Source organism: Nyctereutes procyonoides, unplaced genomic scaffold (assembly GCF_905146905.1).
Source record: "Nyctereutes procyonoides isolate TBG_1078 unplaced genomic scaffold, NYPRO_anot_genome, whole genome shotgun sequence".
Lineage (NCBI taxonomy): Eukaryota > Metazoa > Chordata > Mammalia > Carnivora > Canidae > Nyctereutes > Nyctereutes procyonoides.
In genome coordinates this window covers 13280161-13297620 of record NW_026575033.1, presented here as the reverse complement: position 1 = coordinate 13297620, position 17460 = coordinate 13280161, and the positions used below count along the sequence as shown (strand labels likewise).

The following is a 17460-nucleotide window of genomic DNA, read 5'->3' as shown; positions in this document are numbered from 1 at the left end:
CTGTATGTAAATTCTGCCACTCTGGAATAATAATCCTAATTTTCTATTTTGTTTATTATTTCTTTTTTTAAAAGATTTATTTATTTATTTATTTATTTATTTATTTATTTATTTATTTATTTATGTGAGAGAGAGAGAGAGGCAGAGACACAGGCAGAGGGAGAAGCAGGCTTCACGAAGGGAGCCCGACGTGGGATTCAATCCTGGGTCTCCAGGATCACGCCCTGGGCCGAAGGGGGCTAAACCGCTAGGCTGCCTGGTGCTGCCCTGTTCATTATTTCTTTCTAACTTTATGAATGTGCTGCATATAGACAACATGTATTAGATGATGTTGAGCTAGTAATTGGGCTAGTCAACGAAGTACTAGACAAGAAAGATTGCTTTTATGGAATATATGAAAACATAGAATCATCTCTAAATTCAGTTAGCATTCATGATGGTTATAACAGTGTGGAAGTTAAAGCACAAATGGGGTGCCAGATAGACCTTGGTTAAGTGGTTAACCAAGTGGTCTAACCTATCTAAACTTCAGTTTCCTATACTGTAAAATAGTGAGGATAATAATAGTATGCAATCTAATGATGTGCATGTAAAGCCATTAGGCTAGTGTCTGGCACAGGGCACGTGTTTAAATGTTAGTTGATATTGTTACTGTAATTATGATTATTCTATTATTCTATTATTAGTGTTCTCATTAGTGTAGAACTTCACAGCTGACAAAGCACTTTCAGAATGTAATCTCATCTGACCCTCTAAACAGCTTTCCAGGCAGGTAGATAGTCCCATTTTATAAAAGAAAAGTGATATTTAGAGACTTTAAGCAACTTGTCCAAGCAACAAAAGGCAGAGCTGTCCACACCAAAGCCCACGCATAGGCCACTATGCTGTGCTGCTTTTGTTAACTGGTAATCATCTTGCTGCCTTTTTCGAGATGCTTATTTATTTCTTCATCTCCAAGTACTTAATCTTAATCTGGGTTTTAGCAAATATTCCTGCTTCCCAGGATGGTTGCCTCTCTTTCCAGCCTTATGCTACTATTGTGTTCTAAAGTTGTTTCTTATGTGTTAGGTGAGTAAATGTTTTGTAATATGTGGTGATGCCTTGTGTAAGCATTGCAAATCAATTTTTTGAAAAAACTCTTACCCATATCCAAGAGCAAACACTTATGGTTTACTTCTGAAAAGCCAGGCCAGCATCTGAAGCTGGAGCTCAACAAATGTGTCTTTGTTTCAACTGATCTGAACATCAGATATAAAAGCTCTTAGGCATCTGCCAAGAGTCTTTGCCATATTGTATCTTACAAGTAAGAGACAAAGGGCTTTGGAATAATTAAACAAAGCACAATTTCTACATTTTATTTGCTCAGGACCCTGTCCTGTATTTTTTATGCCAGCAAAATGTAATTGAAAGTTAGCTGAAAGGTGGCTCACATGAGATTTAGAGAATTAGACTCATAATCCATAATCAAAAAAATGTCCCTACCAGTGCATATTAGGCAGTATTAAGACTTGAGTTCTCTTCTTAATTAGACAGAATACAATGATGTGGCTAAATAAATGCAGAACTTGATGACTACATTCATTTCACCATATCAGAACAAACATGATGATATGGCCAAATGAGCCATGGTATCCTTCACATTTAAAGGCAATATAAGTCTCTTCACTCTGTGTATTTATTTCCCATTTACACCTGTAGCCTGTCTGACTTAGGGTCACTGATGAACACTGAGCAAAGAATGCATAGTCAAACACAACTGAGTTTCAGGAAAAGCAACAGGGTGAAGAAGCAAAGCATATCACAGGATGCTTGGGGCCCTCTGTGCATTTTAGTTTTCTGATTAATGAAATGTGAATTAGACTATTGCTTTATAGGGTTGTCTATATAATCATGAACAACTCAATTTCTGTGTCTTTTTCTCTGCATGTAAAGCAAAATAGGTGAGGAAAGAATTCCCATAACAGAATCAAGTTCATATGGGCTCTTCGACATTATGCCAGAACTGGCCTATCCTGAGAAACAGTCTAGTGGACCAGTACAGCTAAGGCCTCTTAAAACAGCAATATTCTAGGAAATTATACAATAAAGATTTTTCAGAAGACAGTCACTTTATAGTTGGCTGTGTTCTTTCCAGAATATCACACAAGTATTGAGGATTTTTCCTTAGCATCCTGCCAAGAGATTCCACACATATACACATAGTGAGTAAATGCTGCTCTGTAGTTCCACTGAGTGGTTCTTACAGCTTTCAGATCAATTCAGGATAGAGATGGTGGTGGTGAGTGATAAGGGAACATTGAACCCAAATTGACAACATGTGGTCTCTGCTCCCAGCTGATTTCCTGAGCTGTCCTGGGCATCTTAACAACACACTTCCTGTTCCATCATTTGTGAAGTTCAGCTAAGAGTCATTTGAACTAATCCTGTCACAGCCATAATAAGCATCCTATATGTTTGAAGATTTTTAAGAAATGCTTCCAAATAATGTCTTAAAGTAATGTGGAGTGTACTTGGCCTGTAAGTCAATCCTGTGTGTACTTTGCACATTTACCTTGCTAAAGCCACACAGCTCTTGCAACATTGATTTACAGTGTTATTCTGGCTTTCAAAACAAAACAGAACTTTGAATCTGATTTGAAAATAATTGCACATGTTTCAATCATTGAAGATTTTGGTAAATGCAGTAAATATTGAAAGGCAAAACTGGTGACATCTGACCTGAATATTTTGAAGACTTTATAATTGTGGGTTTTGTTTTGCCAATTGTGAGAGTTTTTTACTCTGATTTTTCTTACCTATATCAAGCAATAATAATGTTAAAATCTATCTAATTGCTTTCCATTTCTTAAGATATAGCTATTTGTTTTAAATAAAATGCGGTACTACATTCTTTGTGAGTCAAGGACTTTTTTTATTTTTTATTTTTTACTATAACCCAAACTGTGATGTTTTCTAGTCATTGAGAGGGGTAAACCTCTATTTTTTTCTGTGCCACATATACAAACACACAAGCTTAGAAAGTAGCCTGTGGAGTGATTAAGAGAATTTAAGTGCTGCCTGACAAAACTAATATGTCATGGAAAAGAAATATAGAAGTAGTGACTAGTCTGTGAAACTGCACCTAAAAATACTGTATATATTCATCTAAAGTTAGAAAAGGGACAGAGATTTTCAAGGATACAATTACAGTTGTTTTCTTCCTGGGCCAGTATGCAAAATAAAAAGAATTCTTGCATGTTGGTGATAGATGGGATTTCCTAGAGCCCAGCATGATGTTCACCAGAGCTAAAGCTGTCTGGTTTAGCCTGGATTATTCTCTAAGAGGGCTAGACCAGAAACACTCTCTCTTATTGGACCAGGAATAACAACACCCTCCTCAGACTTGAGTGTCTCATTCTTGACATGAGCAAAGTGTGTGCCTTGAGAATATTTCTAATAATGCTGATTTTCATTGATCCATCTTTATCCTCTTGGTTCTGCTTTGTGATAAATGATGTAAATTTATGAATTGGTTGGATACATAAGTGCCATCTGTCAATGTAAAAGAGAGCAAGGCTCAACTGCAAAAACGGATAGAACTGGTACCCTTGGAATCCTCGACTTGTTCTAACAAACTAAGTCAGTAGAACAAGGGTAAAGGACAGCAAAACTCAAGTTCTGTCAAAACACATTGCTTGCGGTAGAACAAATCCTGCAGCAATCATTCTGGTGGTGATGCTGGGCAAAGCAACCTCATAACCAAAGCCAGGGTATGCGTTTTGGTTCTGATTTTGGACGTGAATTTAAATTCAGCAAATTGTTCTAGCTTCTGTAAGATTATCAAACATGGGGATTAAGTCTTCCTTTTCTTTTATATTTGTTAACAGTAGTTTATAAAGTGTAGTTCATAGAGGAAGCACTTAAGACATGCTATCCATTGCTTTTTCTGAGTGTTTTACTTTTTACAGCCTATAACATCATTCCTTCTATTCTAGATTTCTTCAGAGGTTCCCTTCATGGCATGAAATATACTCTGCTTGAATGTGACCTCCATGCCTTTATTTTATCCTTGTACAAAAGTGATTACTTGTTTCCTTGTACAAAGAGTAGATCATTCTTGTTTTTGTTTAATTGGTTGATCTTTTTAAAATATGACTAGAAAATAAATCAGACTTCTAACAGTATAATTCTAAAAAATTTTTATAATTGGGGCACCTGGGTGGCTCAGTCAATTAAGCATCTGACTCTTAGTTTTGGCTCAGGTCATGATCTCAAGGTCTGCTTGAGATTCTCTCCTTCTCCCTCTGCCCTTCCCACCTCCACCTCAAATAAATAAATAAGTAAAATCTTTAAAAAAATTTTAAATTACAACCAGATTTGTGAAGTTATTTTTTTCCTAGGCAAAGAACTTTATTAACCTTGTTTCAAACTTTATTCTCAAGCTTCTTCAGCTTAATTAGCTGCAAAGAATGAATTGTGTATAAGCAAAAACTGAAAAGAGCTGCAGTGTCCAAGGGGCTTGGGCTTAAAAATATTAGAGAGCTATATTTTATCAGATCCATGAACAAAATTTTAAAAAGCAGTCATAATATAAAATAGCAGCTCCCAGTAACTTCTTCAAGTTTTATCTTCTTCAGAAGTTGACTCAATTCAGTTTGCTTCATTCTTGGAAGCTTCATCAAAATTCTCCACAAGATCTGGTACTTCATCATCATCATCCTCTCTGGTAGCAAGTGGTGCTTTTCCATCCATGGATTGTTTGGGCAGAGCTTCAGCCAGTCTTCTTAAACTAGTCAGACTATCTGAACCAAGCTGGTTTAAGATACTGGGTAGCATTTCTGTCAGCTGCTTTGTCTCAGCATGGCCTGTAATGGTGAAAGTGTTCGCTGCCAGTGTTGCCTGAACTTTAGGGTTGTTAAAATGGATCACTGTTCCTTGGTTTGTGAACATATTCACTTCTTCAATGCTAGAGATATTGTTTACCCCTAACTTCTTTAAGGAGAACTGAAGCTTTTTATCATCTGCTGTAGCTGTTCTCTGAACCACCTTCTTTCGATGAGCAGTTCCTTTCCCACCAATGCGCACTTGTGCTTGCAGTTTGGCAAGTTTCTCCTGGTTCATGATGGTTTCCTTCATCTTATTGGAGCACAAATGGGACTGCGCGGGGGACTAGGGTTGGCGCTCAGGGGGTCTTGGGCAGACGAGCTGAGGTTAGGCACACACACGCGGGAACGCAAGATGGCAGCTCTTGTGAAGGTATTGAGATCAAAGGTACAGGACAGTCTTGCCTTCTAAGCATTAATGCCAAATTATTTTACCTTTGAAAAATATAAATGGTGGTACCTGGGTGGCTCAGTCAGTCAAGCATCTGCCTTGGGCTCAGGTCCTGATCTCAGGGTTCTGGGATCCAGCCCTGCGTCAGGCTCCCTGCTCAGCAGGGAACCTGTTTCTCCCTCCCTCTCTCTCTCTGCCCCTTCCCCTGCTCATGTGTGCTCTCGCTCTCTCTCTTAAATAAATAAAATCTTTTTAAAAACAATATAAATGAAGATAAATAAAATCAACTTGAATATCAGAGAATGATTAATTTTCAAGTGAATTAATAGAGCAGGGTTTTTTTTGTTCTCTATAGTTTATGACAAGTGAAAGATGTTCATACCCATTTTATTACCATATGACAAGAAAATAAAGAGCTAAAAGTGGTAGGTGATGGACAGGATGTGGTGAGAAGCAACCCTGCCTCTTTTACCAGAAAGCTCCTCAGCCTTCCTCCACTAGAGTTCCTTCTACTATAGCATGCCAAGTCCGGGGAGAAAGGACCCTTTTTCCTCCCAGAATTGTTTGACTAGTGGAGTTATTCTTCCTTATATGCCGGTTATGTATACCTGATGTATCAAGCAGTATCTTAGCAGGATCTCTACACTCTGAAGGCCTGATATATGAGGCAAAAAATATGAAGAGCCAGCAAGGTACAGGGGTCTTGGGACACCAAAATCACCAGCAGCAAACCCAACCCAATGTTAAATGTCTGCCATAAGGCTATCAGTATGAGGATTGATGTCAAAAGGTTATGCCAGATCTTAGCCTGCCAGTGTGAGTGACGTGGGTGCAGCTGCCAGACTGCAGAGCAGGGGACCAAGTGGGTTATTTCAGGTCCCTGTGCTTCACCAAGTCAAAGGATGAATTGGCAATGCAGAACAGCATGCTACTGATTTCCAAATTCCTCTTACAGTTCAAAGGAAACAGAGAACACAATGAGGCTCTAGAATAGATACAACTTAAGTGAGTTCTGAAGAAAGGGTAGAATTTAAATAAAGTAACTCAAGAGGAAAGCAGGATTCTCACCGGTAGGATTTGAGCTTCTGCATCTTCTTAAGCAGCTCCCCCTATTGGGAGTGCTCAGCCTGTGCCCCATCTCTGTAGACTTCAACCAACAACCACATGAGCTGAAGAGCTCCTTCCAACCCACACAGAGGTCCTCCTACAGGACTCAGCCCTGTGGTTATAGCTGCCCCTTAACTCTGGCAACCCACTCCAGTACTATGTCTCTTTTGGAAGTGAAGCCAAGCCACAAACAATGGTCTCTTCTAGGCAACTACTCTTGATCTTTGCCTGTTCTCTCAACCTGGCTATAGTTGTTCAATTCTCCTGGAGTTCTCAGAATCCAGCCTTGATATTGGTTTCCAGTTCTTAGTCTTCTGCAACCTAATAGATGTCCTTTGAGGCTTCTTGGCCCCTGGCTTCCAACTCCATTGGCTCTTCTCACCTCTGATTTTGGCATTTCTCTTGGCAGGGGATGAGAAACTCTATGTGGCAGGTCCAGCCTTATAGAAATGCACCCCCTCAGTCTCCCACACTTGTGAGTCTCCTTTTTCTAGCCTCATAGCCCAGTAAACACTAAGGTGCTTCAAGAATAAAGACCAACTAAACACAGAGTGTGGCAAAAAGGACAATGTTCTCTCCACTGTGAGTTCCTCAAGACAGGTGACCATGTCTTTTCATTTTGATTCTCTATCACCTAGAGCAGAGTCCTGCATAAAATGGGCACTATTTAGTTAGATGTTTCTTGATTATCACTCCATGATAAGGTAGAACCATTTTATTCCATCTCAGCTGAGATTCCCTGCTATGGAGATCAAAACATTAGGTGCCATGCCCCTCCACTCCTTGCCCCAATTCCAAACCAAGATGTTATGCAGGATTTGCAAAGAGGGTAGTCAAAATTCTGTTTTCTTCTCAGCACATCATCCACCTCAAATTTTTAAAGGGGTTGAAATTGAAGAGTAAAGAAGGCAGCTCTGTTATTGGTGGAGTGGTCAATATGCTGTTTCTCTCTCACTTCAAGTCAAATAGGGGGACTCCTAGGGCTGCACTGCATGACAGTACCCGAGAACTTGACTGATATTCTCTGGACTTTAACAAGGTCCAGAAAATAGTGCCTAATTCCTTTCTAAGGGGAAAAAAGGCAAAAGGCTGTGCTTTGAACTGCCTGACACAATAGTAAAACAAAAAAGAGATCTGGGAGAGAACTGTTCTCCACTGATGGCAGCAGGTGCAGGTCCCTTGTCCTGGGCGGGATGTGGCTCCTACACAAAAAGTCAGCATGAGAACTACTTGCAGGGGAAACTGATCGAGATAGAGGGGGTAGGCCACCAGATGTCCAGGGCTGAGAAAGAAATCCAGCATGTGACCTCCTGGAAAAAGATCGGCAATGGGAATCTGCCACATCCAGAGGGTGTAGATAGGATCTCATCTGACCAGCTAGTTCAGCACAGAAGAGCTTTTGTTGTTGTGGCCTCAGGCCCCTTCCACCCATTGCAACCCCTCAGGAGACCAGGGTGTTCCAATGAGAGGGGAAAGAGGTATAAAAGGAAGGCTGAAAACCAAGGCTGGGAAACAGAAAAGCTTTCATCTGGGATCAGATTTGAAGCTTTTTATAATGACAGTGGACTGGATATTTCAGTTGCTAAAATGACATTGTTTTTCTGGTCACTCAAGGTGACCAAATTACTTTAAATCAGCTGTGTGATCCGAAGAGCCATGGTACTTCAGATTTCATCTGAAGAATGAGGAAGAAATGGTTAACAGAGGTTTTGAAGGCCAAATGCTGAAAAAGGAAGGGAAGCTGCTGTTTCATGCAGTTGAATTCAGCTGATCTAAATATAACAAATAATGAACTGACAAATGAAAAAATAAATGCACATGAGGAAATCATTACAAATTCAGTCATATGACTCAATTTGACTCAAGATATTATTTACCATAAATTCAATTTTAAAAGTTATCTCCAGTTCCCCTTCTAGTTTACTATTATCTTTGCTCTTAACAGGTCAAAATTCTGGCCTCCATTTTTTGACCATTTCAGGTGAATACTCTTCCTTACAGCTGCCAGTTCCTCTGACTTCTGCTCTCCTAAATTTTATTTTATTTTTTTAAAAGATTTTATTTATTCATGTGAGAGAGAGAGAGAGAGGCAGAGACACAGGCAGAGGGAGAAGCAGGCTCCATGCAGGGAGCCCGATACGGGACTTGATCCCAGGACTCCAGGATCACACCCCGGGCCGAAGGCGGCACCAAACCACTGAGCCACCCAGAGATCCCCTGCTCTCCTAAATTTTAGAGCAATTTTATTCTTGAACCCAAGTAAGCCTTTGCCTTTTTTTTTTCCTTCTCCAGAACTTTCCTAATTTGCTACTCTGTGGACATATCCAAGACATATATCCTTTTCCTGCTTTTTAGATTCTTTTTTTCCAAAGTAAAAAATCCAAGATTTGCTGGCACATTGGATGCTTGGGCACCAGAGAAATTGGAACTGTTATCAAGTCAGACATGATTTGGGAAGAGGGTCCTATATGGTTTTTTGAGTCTCTCTTTTCTGCCATCGTTTTGGTTTTCACATGTAGGTCACCCACCCTGTTACAGTTCACTATTTCAGGTCTTCCCATGGAATCATGAGCATATTTAACGAATTTGCTCTTTCCTCAGCGCAGCAAACTCTTTGAGGGAAGAGTAAAGATTAAGCAGAGGCAAAAAATGAGTGCCCCAGGGGATAAAAGGATTAAAGAATTTGAGGACTACATCCCTGTGGACAATGGTATGATTGACTCTCCATCAAGATAGTTCCAATACTTTGAGTTGTTATTTTACAACATATATTTTAACATATATCTTTGTGCTAAATCACTATTGTACTGTTATACTTACAGGCTTACTTACTCTTATGCTATAGTACTAACTGGTAGATTTTTAAAGTTCTTTGCAGTTTATTAATATCAATTCATTTTATTCAAAAACATTTGCTTTTTCAGGCCAATGGATTCAGCATACTCTTAAGTAGTATTAAAGTATTGATTGGTCCGTGTTTAAAAAGCCATGACGAGTGGTTTTATGTGATTTGATTTAGCTGTCTACCTCCCTGATTCTTGGTTTGGCTGACAGCAATCCAGTGCTTTAAACATTGGTTTAGTAAACTGAAGAGAAGTATTGCCCTTCAATCATTACAAAGTGGTAAACAACTAGGATTGAAGCTGGAGGAAGGGTCATCTAGTTGCAATTATTGCTATAGATTTAAAATGTTTTTATTTGAAGGCAACCTCATAGTTCATTTCATCTGAAGATGGTCTGTGATTGGACCATATTGTACAAGATAACTGTTCTTAAGGCCTTCATCATCTTTGCTTTAGAGCTGGGTTCGCCAGCCAAGTTCTTCCAGAGCTCATTAATCTCATAGGTGACACATTAAATAGAAGCAGATAAGTCAACGTTTGAACTCCAGCCTCTATGTTGTCTTGGTCTGTCAGGTCAAATTAATCATCTAATGGTGTGCCCTTGAACGAGCTGCTTGCCATATACATTTAGCTGTCCAAACTGCATCCCCCACCACTACCAGTGGAAAGAATCTCTGATGAGAAAACAAGCTCACAAAAGACAAAATTACCAGGCAAGTGGGACAGGAGGATGATTAGAAAGAGGATGTGCGGTTTTCTTTTTTCAAATCAAGCACTAATGGCATGCTGTTTCCACTGGTGGTTGCTAGAGTCCCCTCAGTGTATGGCATTCCATGGGAACTCAACCTCCAAGCAAGCATTATGCCACCCGTGTGATATTTCTGTGGAACAACCTAAAGGAAATATGGGAGAAATATTAAGTGTCTTGTGAAGGAATCTAAATACATTCTGAAAGTTTGATTTCCTGGATTTTTTTCATTATTATAATGGAAGATCCAATGAGTTATCACTCACCAGTCCAGACCAGACCAGATATGTTGGAAACTAAACATGAAGAATTCTGTTGTGTTTAGTACTCCAGTACCACAAGTGGACTGATAAATTGGATGAAGTTTGGAAAGATACACAGGAATCATAACAGTAATAGGGGAGAGTGATTTACAGAGCATATTCAAAAGAACCAACTATGGTATAGTGTAGTGAAGTGATGGCGAATAGAAAACATGAAGCCAGAAGTATTTGAAGTGTATGAATGCCAACGTGAAGAATTCTATTTCACACGAAGAGAAAATACTCCCTAGAAGCTAGACTTCATGGGATAAAATGAAAGGGAAATGAGTTTAAGCTGTTCACCAAATATTAATAGGTAGTACTTTTTAAAATTTATTTATTTGAGAGAGAAAGAGAGAGTGTGAGGTGGGGAGGGGCAGAGGGAGAGAAAGAATCTCAAGCAGATTCCCCAGTGAGCATGGAGCCCAACATGGGGCTACATGTCACAACCCTGGGATCATGACCTGAGCCAAAGTCAATAGTTGGACACTTAACTGACTGAGCAATCTGGGCATTCCACTAATACTTTTTTATAATTAAGAAAATGAAGCTACTATATCAATAAACTGTTATCAGTGGGGTAGCATTTCTTTATAATTTCAAAAAGATACTAAATTCTAGGAATCAGGTCTGGGCTGTAGCAAATTCATGAAGAGTCTGTTTCCATTCTCTGAAACTATGAATTTTTGGTGTTCTTTTATCCATGTTTATTTAACATTTGTGTGCTAGATGCTGCAGTACAACACTGAACAGAAACAGAGCCCTTGGCTTCACAGAGCTCATGGCCTACTGAGAGGACCAATGATAAACCAATAGGCACACAGATAAATTTCACATTACAGCTCATATCAGTGCTCCGCAGGAAAGGACAAATAGTATTCCAAGAGTTAACAACAGTGACCCTCCCAGTCTGGGGAGGGTGGTAGGAGAAGTGACATTTCAGCAGAGTCCTGAAGAGGAGATACCTTCGAGGAGATAGGGGTAGAAGGAGAAGTTGTAAGGGGCAACAGGCAGTTCTGTGAAAGCCCTGAGACACCAGCGAGCAGGGCACAAGTTTAATAACGTGATTAGTTTCACTTGAGACCTGACTTGCTCAGAAGAAAAATTAAAGTGTAGGGTAAATGACCTGAGGTTACCCAAGAGAACCCAGAACTTCAGATAATTCCACTAAGAACATTCTATCCACATGACTTAGTGTCCATAAGGTTTGACATGCTGCAATTATGCTTCTGCAGAGCAGCCTGGTCTTGGATCTTTGCACTCGCACTCGGGGCTGGGAAGATCTGCATGCTTAAGGAGTTTGATGTGGCCACTGCTGTCCTCTGTGGCCATAGAAATGTCTATTCTTTCTATGTTGGAAACTGAAAGGATAAGGCCCGTTAGAGGGAATAGTTGTGGGAAACTACTGGATGGTATTTTGACTCTGGTGTATTATTGTGTAAAACCATGTTGAGAAATAAATTTCTTATATTCCACAGAAGTAATGAATACAATGGAGGGAAATTTAAAAGGAAATCCTTAGGGCGCCTGGGTGGCTCAGTGGTCAAGCATCTGCTTTCGGCTCAGGGCATGATCCCAGGATCCTGGGATCAGGTTCCACATCGAGCTCCCCTTGGGGAGCCTGCCTCTCCCTCTGCCTGTGTCTCTGCCTCTCTGTGTCTCTCATGAATAAATAAATAAAATAAAATTAAAAAATAAAGGGAGATCCTTAATATCATGTAACTGAGGAATTACAATTTCTAAAATTCCATGAGTGTTTCCTCATGAATGATTTTCTGAGGAAGTGATGCATAATCCCTATGTATAGGGACACTCCTGGGTCACACCCTTATTGAGAATGAACATAGGCTAACTGTGAGGTATTTAATAGGTGTTCTTTTTTTTTAATTTTTTATTTATTTATGATAGTTACACAGAGAGAGAGAGAGAGAGAGGCAGAGACATAGGGAGAGGGAGAAGCAGGCTCCATGCACCGGGAGCCCGATGTGGGATTCGATCCCGGGTCTCCAGGATCGCGCCCTGGGCCAAAGGCAGGCACCAAACCGCTGCGCCACCCAGGGATCCCTTTAATAGGTGTTCTGTGGGAAGGACTCATCAAAAAAAGTTTAGTGAACTACGTTTAACAGAGGCTAGATGAAACAAAGCTAAAAACAGACTTTCTTACTGCCCACCTGATAAAGTACTTAATATTTATTATTAATATAAATTGTAAAACTCTTGTAAGGTAATAATATTTGACATTGCCCAAACTTTTTCTTTTTTGGAGCATCTATTTTTCTCCTTGAAATACACAATTCCTCAGAACCAAATATTTCCTATATACCACTCATATAGGTGATCTAAAATTAGGAAAACAGTCATTACTATTTTTTTGTTCTAGAATTTATTGCCACTTTGTTGCCTTTGTAATTATATCTACAGTTCTGAGCTGAGCAGATAAGACCATTCACTGTCTGGACTCAGTCCAATTTTTTCTTCCATTTCCCCTGCCCCAGCACATGTACTTTATGCTGTAGCCACAATGAACTTCTCCCTTGCCCTGAAAACACCTCCTTTTCTTCTATCTGTATCTTCCATAGTCTCCTCTGCTGGAAAGCCCTTGGTCCCCACCTGTTACTTCCCTCTGCTCCTGGCCCCACTTCTGCTTGTCAAGAGTCTGTTCAGTCTTAAAAATCTAGCTCAAATATCTTCTCTGGCACTTTGTTCTTCCTTCTGTTAAAACATTTTCACCATTATATTCTTATTTATTGGTTTCTCTGACCCTTCCCTGCTTCTGCCTTCCCCAGGCTGAATTTCTTGCTTCTGAAATGACAGAGACAGTACTCCAGTTTGTATACAGTCTTACCTGACACAGCATCCAGCACACAAACAAAATATCTATACTGAGTGCATGAACTTGAATTTGTGTGTGCATCCATATGTGTAATAAGGATATTCTCTACTTTTAAATAAAACAAATCAGACCATAAAAAAAACTATCTGATGAGGAACACAACTTATCTTTGCATGCATTTTTATTGCACTTATAAAGTATTAAAATTCTGTATTTCTATGAGTCATATGGTAACATTGTCCTTGAGCACAGGGATCTTAACATACTCATTTTTCATTCTTAGCATAGATCCTGGCATTTAGTAAATGGCAAATAAATGGTGCTTGAATTAAATGGAATTGAATGTTGCTCAGCTCCTTGCTGCTACCCCTGCTGATGTAAGGACTATCACAGCAAGGTGACAAAATGTTTGAACTCTGGGATCAAAATGCTTGGTTTCAAATCTAGCTCTTCATCAGCTCTGTGACCTGAACCATTTTGTCCTTTGCTTTGTCATCTGTAAAAAGAAGATGTTCATATTGTCCAATTCTGGGGCTGTTGCTTTAACCTTAATCTATATTTATATCTATTTCTGCATTTATTCTATTTATTTTGATAATATAGTGTCTTTCCCAAGCCTTCCCAGTAAGGGAACATAAGCGCTATATTATACAAGGGAAAACATCTACCCTTTCTAAATTCTATTAAATGTCAAATCAGAGATGAGGATCATATCAATAAAGGAGTTACCTGAGCAAATATGAGGTTATAATTTGCATTGGGTAATGATTATAATTTGCCCAACCAAAATGATCTCATTTGATTGTAAAATGACCTTATTTCTCAATTTTTAGGCATTGTTGTAAAGCTTTTATGAAAAATTCTGTAAATGTCAGGGGGAAAAGTACTATAGAACATATTTTTTATTTGTACTATTTTACAAAGTCTTTAAAATATATATTATTTGATTTTCATAGGAACTCTGTAAAGAAAACCAGATCTAGTTTTGCAGTCCAGCTGGGTGATGGCACAAATAAATGACAATGGGCATAGTGTATACTGAGTATCAAATGTACATTTTAAATAATTAAGAGGTTTTCAGAGCATGAAATTATTCCTGAGAACCACTGTCATTGGGATAAAAATATTATAGAAGAGGTAGAGTTTCAGGTGGGCCTTGGAAGGTAAGATTTAGGCAAGTGTAAAGCAGAGAGGACGGAAGTTGACATGTATTTGGTATGTTTAGGGTGATGAGCTCAACATATGGCAGGAGTGGAGGCTAAGCTGGTGCTGGAAGCTAAGTCTGGTGGTCTATACTAGAGTGCTGAGTATAGAGCATGGCTTGGAATGCCATGCCGACCCACACATTCCCCAAATTAAACTGTCCACTTCCCTGCAGACACCACTGGCTAACATCCTCCATGAATCACAAGTATGATAGGCATGAAAGGTCTTGAGTCACCCACCCCCAGGGACCTAGAGCCAGACACTGGCTTCCCCCTATTAAAATAAAGCTTTGCTCAACTGCTTCATTCAACAACAATAACCAGCACCATCATTGTTCCAGCACTATAAAAATAATCATTCAGCCACTAAAATTTACCAAACATTCCTACCAGAATTGTATTGGCTATTGAGAATGGCTTTAATAACAGGACTTTGTTCATTTGGTTTTTAGATGTGTTATTACTGATTTACCCATCCAGTCAATTTCCATTTCCTGTGCTGGGTAAAAAACTAACCCCCCAGCCCCACTCCCTGGACCAGAAAAAAGAAAAAAAACAAAATATAAAAGAACTACATGATAACCACGGAAAGTAATCACGTACTTTCCTGCTCTAAATTAGGGTTTTCAATTCTGATATGGATTTTTCAGGGATATTGTAGTCTTTCCTGAAAGTATTACAAATAGGATGCATTCTCATCTTCTGTGAGTTGGGGGCGGGTGTGTGCAGGAGGAGGAGGCTAACATAAGAGGGAGGAGATCAGAGTGAGAGTGATTTAAATCCTCTGTTAAATTTCATGTAACCCCATGAGACTAATGTAACATTTTTTTCTGTTGTCATGCAGAACTACTAGACTTAATATGCATACTAAGAGCCTTAGCACTGACTGTAAAAAATAGATAACCTCTGAATAGATAACTTTGTTTTTGTCGTTCAGAGAAAGCCCAGTATTTTTCACTTGTTGTCCTTCACACACACTTCTGTGTGTAGTCTTTCTTCTCAAATGTCCCCACAAATCAGAAAGAAGACATAAAGTAAAATTAAATGTTTTTACCAGAAGATGATTCTTGTTTGCTACTTTAGACCTTTAAAGTACATAAGTACTATTTATAACCCGTTCTCAGAGTAATCTTTTGAGAAAAATGATGCACTGGTTATTGATGAAAATTAAGATGCTTAGGGCTTTTGCTCTATTTTATTCCAAATCTTCAGGAATAACAACAACAAAAAGGTCATTTTTAATAACAATAAAGTGGCAATGAGAAATAAGTCATGGCTGTAAATTATAAGCTGAACCCGTTAAGAGTCTCAGTACTTTTTCTCATATGCAGAATACCATGTAGCATCTTACTGGACAACCGCCCACGGCCCACTGCATTGTTTCCTCAAGCTAGCAGCCCCTCCTCCACAGTGGCCACCTGTCCCAGAACTGTCTCCTTGACCTTTTAACAACATTTGGTATTGTTTCCTGGAGGGCCCATGACCTCCCTGGTTCCCTGGCTTCTACAGTAGAGCAGACCTTGGTACTCCCTTTACCTCTCTGATTGCTCCTTCGTGCAGCTCATTGGCTCCTCCCTGTGTTTCCTCAGTGCAGGCACTGCCCATGGTCTCTCCCATCAGGGAAGCATCTCAATCACAAAGCTTTATCCTACATAAAGACCAAATCTATAGCTAAACCTGCCTCCACCTGCCTTTTGAATTAGAATCCCCCATTTTTGATTCTATGTTTGGCATTGCCCCTGGCAATATGTCTTTATGACACCTTCAACTTATTCCCTTTCCATCTCTTCCTCAACCCCTTCTTCTGGAATATGTAAATCTTCTCTAAATCATAAACTGTATTAGGACAACCCTTTTGCGTGTTTTCATTTTTACTTAAACTTAGATATCCTCAGCACTTAAAATAATGCCTGGCATATAGCTGACATCTGGTAGATATTGGATGAATGAATGAATGAATGAGTATCACCCCATCTGTACCCACTGCAAACCAGCCTAACTCTCCTCTGCATCCTTGCGGTCACCTCTGCTTAAAGCTTGGGTGACTGTATTATTTATCACCTAAACTGAGTGGAAAGAGGCACTATTAATTTTTAGTGTGAAAGGGGCACTATTAATTATTATGCTGGGACACTAGTCATAAATTTGGAAAGTCTTTGGAAAACCTGGTTGAGTGCTTATTCTAATCATTGGCATTATTACTATTATTATTATTTTTTTACTTTTCCTCCTCATATGTTCCCCTACAAGTCAGCTACCAAGACATGTATCTTGTCTGCCTTTGAGCTTCTCCTCTTTGCACCCTCACTTTCTTTCACTTGCCTGTTTCAGGCTTCACCACATCTAGCCTGGTTACTACTAATAACTCCTTGACTGGCCTGGTTGATCCCTAACCAGTCTCTGCAGTGTCTGTCATTGGCCATTCTATTTCCAGTACATGTGGCTGCCAGATTAATCTTCCTAAGGAATGACTACAGTAATATATCCCTACCCAGAAGAGTTCTGTAAGTTCTCTATTAACTTTGAAGTAAATGCAGACTTCAGGTTTTTAAAGTTCTCAACCTCGAACTAATTGACATTCATAGGTATACATGTTAGAGACCTGAGCCACTCAAAGCAAAATTGGTGTCACCTGGGAGCTTATTAGAACTAAAGACTTTTGGACTCCATCATTAGACCTGTAGAATCATAATCTACATTGTAACAGGATTCCTGAGTGATCTGTATATACATTGAAATTTGAGAAGCACTGCTCTAACTTTAACCTAACTGGGAAGAATCACAGTTCCAAAATCACACCCCCAGAGTTTCACTTGCATGCTTTGTTCATACTGGTCTCTTTTTATAGGATACCTCTTCATACCTTCTCTCCTTATTGTAATTGTATTAATCTTCCAAAGGTAAACCTCAGCCACTACATACTCTACAAAACCTTTTCTGAAGCAACTACTATCTTTGCATTCTGTGAGCACCATAGTGTTTAATTTCTACTCTTACTACTATCTCACTTACCTTATGTTACAGTTATTTAGGTACTAAGTTTACATACATCTGCATTCCCCACTATATTATAAGCCCAATGTAAGCAGGGACTATCTTTTTTTCTTGTGATAAAAGATACATAATATAACATTTACAATTTTAATCATTTTTGTGTGTACAGGTCTGT

The 17460-nt window shown here is 39.2% G+C and overlaps 2 protein-coding genes across 4 annotated transcripts in view; one reads left to right on the top strand and one right to left on the bottom strand.

Annotated features, from left to right (window-relative positions):
* The window catches only part of STARD13 (StAR related lipid transfer domain containing 13), a 514559-nt gene that overhangs the window by 240924 nt on the left and 256175 nt on the right, over window positions 1–17460 (top strand). The window lies entirely within an intron of this gene.
* Window positions 4532–5115, bottom strand: LOC129504499 (transcription factor BTF3-like). 2 transcript variants are annotated; one of them, XM_055317225.1, is made up of 2 exons: window positions 4734–5115; window positions 4532–4676 (listed from the first exon to the last, which is right to left on the bottom strand). In XM_055317225.1, exons 1-2 carry the CDS (start codon window positions 5113–5115, stop codon window positions 4630–4632), a joined length of 429 nt encoding a protein of 142 aa, XP_055173200.1. In that variant the 3' UTR covers window positions 4532–4629. The 2 variants fall into 2 exon arrangements, with proteins under 2 accessions (XP_055173200.1, XP_055173199.1); XM_055317224.1 differs by having other exon boundaries at window positions 4532–5115.

What these genes read in the sequence shown, in the direction of transcription:
- LOC129504499 (XM_055317224.1), bottom strand. Translation starts at nt 5,115, where the DNA reads ATGAAGGAAACCATCATGAACCAGGAGAAACTTGCCAAACTGCAAGCA.